Genomic DNA, 10,380 nt, shown 5'->3' on the forward strand with positions numbered 1-10,380 from the left:
TTCATATTATTATTTTTTCCTCTGTGATTTTGACATGTGAATTTCTTTTGTAGTTTCTGATTCTTGTGTGAGACGCAAGTCTTCAAGTTTAGGTCTGCTTCTTTTTATAAACTTTGTGTGCCTTTGTGGTTTACTTTTTGGGCGTGAAAAGCTGGTTAGTCTAAGCTTCTGGTTCTCCCTTTTGATTTTATATTGGAATGGCCAGGTTGATTTTGTCTTCAGGAGTTCCCACAGAGGCCCAATTCAGATGAGGGTCAGATGATTTCAGGTTTTCTCCCAAGGTCTGCATCCCTCCAGGAACAAATTTGGCCTCAGGAATTTGGGGGTTGGACTGGCCTGGGAGCCTGGGCCAGAAAAGATGCTGGTCTAGGCCAGCTGGTGGAATTGCCACCTAGAGATGCAAAGGCAGATGGGGCGGGAAGAGGCTCCAAGGACTCCTGGGGACTGCACTGAGGAGCTGGGTTGGTCTGGATGCAAAGGATCAGGAAGAGGAAAGGTCAGCTCCCACATCCCAGAAGGAGGCTGGCAGGTGGTCAGGCCCAGGGAAGCAGAGGGAGTTGAGGGCAGGGCCAGGTCTAGAAGCAGTGCTCCTGGGGCCCAGAGAAGGCACTCCTTTGGTCTGGATGAAAAGGATCAGGAAGCAGTATTGGTTCCCCAGGTGTCTGGGGCCCCAAGACAAGGAATGAGGCAGGGCCCAAACTTGGAGGAGAGAACAGCTGAGGAGACAGGAGGGTGAATGGGGCTGGGGGAGTCAAGGCACGGAGGGTGCAATGAACTTACCCCAGAGAGAGGCCTGCGGGTAGGAGAAAGGCCTCTGGTGGGTCCTGCGGGCCCAGGGAAGCAGAGGGAGGTGAGGGCTGGGCCAGGCCCAGAAGCAGAGCTCCTGGGGCCCAGAGAAGGCACTCTGTTGGTCTGGATGAAAAGGATCAGGGAGCAGTATTGGTTCCCCAGGTGTCTGGGGCCCCAAGACAAGGAATTGGGCAGGGCCCAAACTCAGAGGAGAGTACGGAGGCAGAGATGGGAGGGTGAATGAGGCTGGCGAAGTCAAGGCATGGAGGGTACAATGGACTTACCCAGGAGAGAGGCCTGCGGGTGGGAGCGACATTCTCTGATTTCTTAATGTGGGCACTTACAGATATAAACTTCCCTGTAGGACTGCTTTCATTATATTCCATAAGTTTTGGTATGTTGTGTTTTCATTTTCATTTAATTCCAGGAATGTTATTTCTGTCTTCATGTCTTCAAGGACCCATTCATTGTTCATCGGTATGTTATTTAATCTCCATATCTTGCTGTCAACTTGAGGTCTTATTCCATTATGTCATATAGAGTACAAAGAATTATTTCAATATTCCTATATTTGCTAGGACTTGCTTTGTCTTTTAATGTATGATCAATTTTGAAGAGAGGTCCATGGGCTGCTGAGAAAAATGTATATTCTGAAGTGTTTAAATGGAATGTTCTGTAGATATTTACTAAGTCCATTTGATCTATGATGTCAATTAATTCATATATTTATGTTTATTTTCTGTCAGGATTACCTGGTTAGTAAGAATAGTGTATTGAAGTCACTTGCTACTATTGTGTTGAAAATAATCTGTGACTTTACCTATAGTAGTACTTGTTTAATGAAATTGGATACATCTATATTTGGAGCACATATATTTAGAATAGTAATGTCCATTTCCTTGATAAGTATGAAGTGACCAACTTTATCTTTTCTCACAAAGTTTGATTTGAAGTCTATCTAGTCAGATATTAGAATAGCAATATCTACTCATTTCCTAGGTCCATTTGCTTGGAAAACCTTTTTTTCATCCTTTCACCCTAGGAAAGTGTCATTCTTTTGTGGTGAAGTTCATTTTTAGAGGCAACAGATAAGGTTTCTGCTTTTTGATCCAATCTACTAGTCTGTGTCTTTTGACTGGGGAATTGAGACCATTAATACTCAGAGTTATTATTGAAAGTTGTGTTATGAGTCCTCCCATGAAGATTTTGATATTTATTTATTTATTTATTTATTTTTTTTTTTTATTTATTTATTTTTGGTCTTTTTGAGACAGGATCTCCCTGTAGCCCCACCTGACCTGGAACTCACTATGTAGATCAGGCTGGCCTTGAACTCACAGAGATCCGCCTGCCTCTGCCTCCCGAGTGCTGAGACTGAAGGCGTGCGCTTTATGAGATAATTGCTTATGTTTTTCGCTGATTTTTATTAGACTTTTGACTGCTTAGGAACTCAAGGTTCACTGAAATCTATTTATGTTAAAGTCTTTATCACTTTGCAAACAAGTATTTTAAAGTTATTTTAGTACATTGAATATCCTATACATTTACGACTAGAAATGTGTAAAGTTGTATATCTGAACTTTACGTGTTATGCCAAAGTTTGGAAAGTTAGAGATGTAACTTTTTGAATTTAAATTTTTTGATTTATTTTTATGTTCAGTTATGTGTCTGTGTGCCGGTATGTGCATGAGAATGCAGGTGCCCACAAAAGCCAGAGGTGTTGGATCTGCCAGGAGTTGGATACAGGCAGTTGTGAGCCACCAATGTGGTTGCTGGGAACCACTAGTCATTGGGATTGGAGTCCCAGTCTTCTGGAGGAACAGTCCATGCTCTTAACCACTGAACCATCTCTCCAGTCCTGGAGATATATGATTAATATATATATATATATATAAAGTGGCCAATAAGTGCTCACTTTTTTACAACATGCAAAATGGAAGTTGGAGAGACTGCTCAGTGGGTGAAGTGCTTGTGCAAGCATGAGGATCTGAGGTTCCTTAGATTCACAGAAAACAGGGCATGGTGGCATCTATTGTAACTCCAGGGCTGGGGATGGGTGGTGGATAGAGACAGGCAGATTCTGTGTGCTTGCTGGCCAGTCAGGGTAGCCAAAACAGTGAACTCCAGGTTCAGTGAGAGACCTTGTCTCAAAAAATAAGGTGGATGCCAAGTGTGGTGGAGCACACCTTTAATCCCAGAACTTGGGAGGCAGAAGCAGGTGGATTTCTGTGAGATGAAGGCCAACCTGGTCTACATAGGAGGTTCCAGGTCAGCTGGGGCTACAGGGAGACCCTGTCTCAAAAATACAAAAATAAAAATAAAAATAAAAATAAAATAAAAAAGAGGTGGAGAGTGATAGGGGAAGACTCTCTAGTCAGTTCAGCTTTAACCTGTGCACTTATGGGCACTCACATCTGCACACAGCTGCACACACAGATGAATTCACCATACATACACACACAATGAAAAATTGTCAATGGAATCCTTTTGAAGTTTCTGTTATTTCTAATCAGTGCCATTCAGATAAAAATCTCTGCCACTGGGCAGCCCTGCTAATTAAGGCCTGTATCTATTTGCCCTGACTAAATAATATTCTGTTATTGTATATATTAGATACATTCATACATCATAAAATGAGTCTGTTTGTGATCATTATCACTGTTCCATGATTTTGTAAAAGGTTTACAATTTTTTTTGTCAATACTGTAGGCCTATTATTCCTACTGAGTCAAAGATTCTAAACTTTGCTTCAAAAGTGGACTCTGAGTTAGTACATAAAGTTAGCGTAGTTCTTTTGTGTAATGATGCTAATTATTGCTCACTCCTTTATATATTAAATATATTAACCTTCCTCTTGTATTATATGTCTTCTAAGATGCAAAGCTTAGGAAAAAATCTTTACCAAGCTGGCATTCTCTGCACTAGACTTGCTAATCGTGCTAACCTTGCCTGGGTCTGTGCTCACGTGTTCTTAATTGTAGCTTGACTAGTCTCCCTAAACAGAAACATGGGCACTTCATCAGTGTCTCCTCATAATTAGAAGGTTCTGAACACTGGACACCTAAGGAGAACATCTTTAAACAAGTACTTAATTTTAAACTAGTTTCCACAAAATATTTGATTCTGTTGGCTGTGTTTTTTGTAAGACTTTGAAGCTATTGTGTGTTACTGTGCTGCAGAAGTGCACCTTCTAATCAAAGAGCCAGAACAGTATTTGGTTGTTGTTGTTGAGATACCTGGACATCATTCAGAGGACAGAGAAAATTAGATTCTAGAATGGACTCCCAGCATGCCTGGCCGGGCGCCTCTCCTTCTACCCATCTTAAGTGTTTCAAATTGGCCACAAAGGGTTTTACTGGTACTAACTCGCTGACATCCATCTATCACTTTCCCCTCCCTGCCAGTGTAGTAGATCAGATAAGACCAATCAGAATAGATTTCATCCTGACGGTGAGAGACAGCAAACTGTAAGATGTGTAACTAGTGATGTCTTCAGAAAATATTATTCAGAGACAAGGGGAGAAGTTGCCAGGATAAAAATAAAGCTTCAGTGGCCCTGATGGCACTTGCCTGTAATCCCAGCACTTGGAAAGTTGAGGCAGGAGGCTCGTGAGAGCATAGCAAGACCCTGTCTCAAAGTCGACATCAAAATGGGGTTACTTGTGTCAGTCCTTCAGAAATAACTGAAGCCAAGATGTTATGGAGAGATGCTTTTTACTCATGGTTATCTGACACTTAATGTTTCTTAACTTTGGCTTCTATTTGTATTTTGCTTATGTTACTTGTTTCAGGCACAAGCATATTTTAACTCAAGATTGGGGTATAGAAATAGAGGGAGGGGGGCTGGAGAGATAGTTCTGTGGTTAAGAGCATTGGCTGCCCTTGCAGAGGATCTGGGTTTGATTCCCTGCACCCACATGGCAGCTAACAACCTTTCATACATAATTCCAGTTCCAGGGGAATTCAACACCCTCTTCTGACCTCCATGGGCATTGCATGACATGGGTGCACTTATATACATGCAGGCAGTACACTCATATACATTACAAAAAAAATAGAGTGGGAGATGATGACTGTCTTGGCAGGAGTGAAGATAATTTCACTAGAGATACTTGTGACCCTTCTTTTGCCTATTAGACTATTGAAACAATGGTCCCCAAGGACCTGGAATGTCCCCAGGAATCTCGTGCTAGGAGAAGGAAAGGCTGACACCTGATACGAGCTAAAGGAGGATCTTGTCTACCAAATATATTTCACACAGTTTTGACAACCTGTCAGACTACCTTGTAGGAGAGACTGGAGCTCAGACAAAGATGGGCCACTGATGGGCAGGACCACACTCTGACCGGGATGATTATATAGTCCTCTTGATCTCTCTTCAGACCTAAACCTCATGTCAGTTCCTGAAAGATGGACTTGGGGAGCTATTGGAACTCAACTCTATTTGTTCCTCTTCCTAATGTGGTTGCATTGAATAAAAAAAGGAGAGACATTTCTTATTTATTTAAATCTCTTTAAAGGACATTAAATTGCTTAAATAAGAAATAGTAACATTAAAAAAAAAGAAATGGTAACATTGATAAATTAAAATGCGGCATTCATAACAAATGTGTGGTAAAATGTTTGATAATAGCATAAAGGTTGGGAGGACAGGAATGGGGTACACCATTGTCCGACGAAGTGAAATGACAGCGCCAGAAGGCAAACTGGATTAAGCTCAAGATGTGTACGATGAACTCTGAGGCAACCACTGAAATAGCACAAGGTAGTAGCTAACAAACTCACAGGAGCTAAGAAGAAAGTGCACACAGCACACACCACTGAATCCAGAAGAAGGAGGAAAAAGATTTGAGACATAGAAACAAACAGCATGATAGTATATTTACACAAATTATATGAATACTTGTATGACGTCTAGTGATCTACCAGGTTGGTTAAAAGGCAGAGATGATCTGATTTTTTTTTTTTTTTAAAGCAAGACTTGCTGGATGAGCGAATAGTACATGCCTTAATCCCAGGACTTGAGAGGCGGAGTCAAGCAGTTCTCTGTGAGTTCCAGGTCAGCCTGGTCTACATAGTGAGTTCCAGGCTAGCTACAAGAAACTTACTTTAGAGCTAGGCATGGTGGCACACACCTGTAAGCCCAACACCGGAGAGGCAGAGGCAGGAGGATCATGAATCCTAGGCCAGTCTGGGTTCTGTCATGAAAGACAAAAACAAAACAGAAAGAAGCCCACTTTAAATATGAAGCCATAAATAAACTAAGAGCCATCTCTCCAGCCCTGTAACTGGCTATCTTGTGTAAATTAACTATCAACACTGCCAGAGAATTTTGAAGAACACTTCATGATTAAAAATCTTTTTGATGTATTTATTTTCAGGTGTACGAGTATTATGCCTGCATGTATGTAAGTGCACCTGTGTCATTCAGTGCTGGAGGAGGCCAGAAGAGGGCCTGGAACCTGGAACTGCGGTTACTGTGGATTGTTAATCACCATGTGGGTGCTGGGATTCAAACCTGGGTCTTCTTCAAGTGCAGCCAGTACTCTTAACCACTGAGGCATCTTTCCAGCCCCAGCCCCACTTTATGATGTTGATCAACTTTTCTTTTTTTTTTTTTTTCCTGGAACTCACTGTGTAGACCAAGCTGGCCTTGAACTCATAGAGATCACCTGCCTCTGCCTCCGGAGTGTGCCACCATGTCCGTTCTGACATTGGTCAACTTAAAAGTACATTTCAAATTATGTTATGTCTCTGATTTTGATGCCAGTAATATTGGGTTGACAACAGAGGTTAATGAATTTGCTTGACTTGGAAAGACATAATTTTGAAACTGATATGATTTTGCTTCAAAATCAGTTCTTCTGAAAAGATGAACTAAGTTTGTCATTGATTTAAAGGAAGGTGAAATGTAACCATTTCTTACAGTTACTAGAAAACCTTCCAATATATTTAGAACAACTTGATATGTGGTCTACATGTGCAACTGTAATTTTTATAAGGTCTAAACACAGATCAAGAATTTCTGATGAAAAGTTACTGTGAGAATTGGGATGTGCTGCAAGTGTAAAATATACATCAGATTCAAAGACCTAATGTGTTTTAAATACATTGGACAAAATCATGTTTAATTTGACCTATTTACTTTTTTGGGGGGAGTCTTTTTGAGACAGGGTCTCCCTGTAGCCCCAGCTGTCCTGGAGCTCACTATGTAGATCAAGCTGGCCTTCAACTCACAGAGATCTGCCTGCCTTTGCCTCCCGAGTGCTGGGATTAAAGGCGTGCGCCACCACGCCCAGCAACCTGTTTACTTTTAAAATGTGGCTACTGGAGCATTTTAAATCACATCTACCTTTTTCTTTTCTTTTATTCCCCTCCCCCTCACTTCCTCTTCCTCTCTCTCTTCCCCTCCCCTTTTCTCTCTTTCCCTCCCTCCTCCTCTCCCTCTCCCTCACCCCCCCTGGCTGGCCTCCAACTCTCTGGGCAGCAAGGTTAACCTTGAGTTTCTGATCTTCCTGCCTCCACCTCTGGGGTGCTGAGATTATAGGTGTGTGCCACCATGTCCAGTTTATGTGATGCTGGCGATTGAGCCAAGGCTTTGTGCATGACCTGCAAATGCTCTGCCAAATGAGCCACACCTCCAGCCCCCCTTTCATGTATTTTTACTGGGCAGCAATGGACTAAGCTGGGATGATAGGATTCTGCTCTGGATTCTGAAACAGTGGATTTCTGATTGGCTTGAAGGAAAAAAAAACCTCCTCCCTTTGTCATAGACTCAGATTGATTAGTGTGAGAACAAAGTGGGTTAATCTATGTAAAGTAAAAAAGGGGTCCTGGCACCTAGCAGTAGGTATGTATTAGTCATTATTATTGTCATTATTATTCAATATTTATTAAAATACAACTTAACAAGGAAATGCACCAAGAAAAAAATAATGCTGGGCACATCAGTTGGGGACGGAGCTCAGTGGTAGAGTCCTTGCCAAGCATGTATAGAACCTTGGGTTCTGTCCAAGCACAACATCCCCACAACAAAAGAAAAGAAAGACACATCACTATTAACAGTTGAATTGCACAAAGCTGAGAACCTTTTGTGACACGTTCTTCCACCTAGAGCTGAGACTGTGGTAAAGAGAATTGAGGAATTGCTTGGCACAAAAAATGTCAGAGCTGGAGAGATGGGTCAGCGGTTAAGAGCACTGGCTGGCTGCTCTTGGCAGAAGACCGGGGTTTAAATCCCAGCACCCACATGGCAGCTAACAACCATCCTAACTCCAGTTCCAGGGGAATCCAGAATCCTCTTCTGACCTCTGTGAGCACTGCACCTTACACACATGCAGGCAATACACTTACACAAATAAAATAAAATAACAAAATATTTTAAAAAATAAGTACCAAAAAAGAAAAGACCTCAGCAATTAAAATACTGTTTAATGAAATAATTTTAGTAATCAAAATTATTGCAAAAACCAACCATCAACAAAATACCAAAATTTCAAAATCAGCTGGAATGGTGTTACTGGTTTCTGTCTTTGCCCCAGGGTCCAGCATAGCTTGTAAAAAAACCATCAGTGGATATACGGCAGTGGTCTCACTTTAGTCCCCTCCACGTCCCACCTTAGCTAAGGATGACTGTTAATAGTTGAAAAAGAGACAGCTTTGGGTCGTACCTGGAAGCCAAGAGGCCGTTTTCATTTTGTTGGCTAATCAGACCAACCTAAAGGAAAGAATTCTTTAAATCTTGGGGAGACTTGGGACGCAGAGCCTGCTGGGAACACTCAGGCTGTCTGGTGGCTCTTCCCAGGATGCCTTGCAAGCCAGAGCTGGAACTGGGTCCCGAACCGTTGATGTTCAACGGCTTCTGGCTACAAGCGCTGCTCACCTGGTCTGGAAATGCTGCCATGAACGTCCTGGATAAGTACCACACCTTCCCCTTGAACAAGAGCTATGTGGGCTTAAGTATCATTGGCGCCCTAGACACACTGGTAGTGATTTTGTACCTCCTGTTGACCCTGTCCATTGGCCTGTGGGTATGTGACCTAGGGGCTCAGACATTGGGCTGGGATTCACCTCCTTATGCTCGGACACCTGACCTCCACCTCGCATCCTGGAACCAACTGTGCACAGCCACAGAGGGATTGCCCTGTCCTCCCTTTCACTCCCGACCCTTCCTGTCTACAGTCAACCACTTTCTCGACAGAGCTATTCTGGACCATCACCCCTTCCCATGCCCTTTATCCTCCATCTCTTGCAAATAATCAAGTAACTCAAATGCCCTGCCCCTGCCAACTTTTAACCCCAAACCTGAACAGCAGTTCACAAGAAGTCTGTGTGAGAAGCATGGTGGTTACTACGATCAATGCAACCATGCTGTGAATAGCAGTCTGCCCTTGGTATTCACGAGTTCCCTATCTACAGATCCAACCAATAATGCTGCAAGTATTTGAGATTTTTTTTTCATTTGCACAGGACACTTAGGAACTTTCCACCATTCCCTAAACAGTACAGTATGACAATTATTGACATTAAGTATTATAATACCTAAATTATAATCTAGAGGCAATTTAAAGTACACAGAGGATGTATTGAAGGTTATATCCAATTACTACGTGATTTTACATAAAAGACGAGCATCTAGAGGCCTGGAACCAGTCTTCCATGTACACTAGGGAGGACTGTACTGTGATTTGAACTGAAGTTCAGAAAGATTAAATAACAAGCCAAGGATGATGGAGCTGTGATGCAAACTTACAGCTGCCTGACCCAGGAGGCACTTAACCACTTCAGCTTTTGATATGCACAAGGGCTCCAGGAACCAACCCCCATGAACAGACTACATAGAATCTTTATTCCAAAGGGTGAGGAAAACCTGGAGTCTATACTCATATCAGTCAAGCAAACAACGTTTCTTCATTGGGTTCAGTCGTGAGAAATGCACTTTCAGGTGGCCTTGGCAGGGACTCTTAGCATTTGAGCACCAATTTGTGGATCCCTCCGCCAATGCCATCATCACTGAGAGAGACTTCTCTGGTCCCAGCTGACTCTTGGCCCCACTTAGTGCCCATATCTGACTGAGGTTTCAGAACTAGGCAGCCACCTGGTTACTTTCAAGGTAAATTCGTTGCTTCTGCTTTTCTTCTGGAAGCCATAAAATGTGTGGAGGAGGCTGGAGAGACAGCTCAGTGGTCAAGAGCACTGGCTGCTCTTGCAGAGGACCCAGGCTCGATTCCTAGCACCCACATGCTGGCTAACAATTGTCTGTAACTCCAGTTCTAGGATCTGACACCCTCTTCTGGCCTCCACAGGCATTACATGCACAGGTACAGGTACATAATTCAGGTAAAACACACATACACATGAAATAAAAATAAAATTTAAAATGCATGGAGGGGCTGGAGAGATGGCTCAGTGGTTAAGCACACTGACTGCTCTTGCAGAGGACCTGGGTTTAATGCCCAGTACCCACATGGTGGCTACAAACTGTCCTTAACTCCAGTTCCAGGGAAATCCAAAGCCCTCTTCTGACCCCCATGGCATTGCATGACATGGGTGCACTTACCTACATGCAGGCAATACATGCATACACATAAA

General features: G+C 42.7%; 1 protein-coding gene across 1 annotated transcript in view; it reads left to right on the forward strand.

Moving 5' to 3' along the window:
- The first annotated feature begins 8,594 nt into the window (after positions 1 to 8,594).
- LOC103740077 (sodium/glucose cotransporter 1-like) overlaps positions 8,595 to 10,380 on the forward strand; it is a 53,854-nt gene continuing 52,068 nt past the window's right edge. Inside the window, 1 exon segment of the mRNA XM_008840627.1 lies at positions 8,595 to 8,819. Within this exon segment, the coding sequence (XP_008838849.1) occupies positions 8,595 to 8,819 (225 nt within the window).

This window comes from Nannospalax galili, unplaced genomic scaffold, assembly GCF_000622305.1.
Source record: "Nannospalax galili isolate Female #2095 unplaced genomic scaffold, S.galili_v1.0 scaffold2661, whole genome shotgun sequence".
Taxonomy (NCBI): Eukaryota; Metazoa; Chordata; class Mammalia; order Rodentia; family Spalacidae; genus Nannospalax; species Nannospalax galili.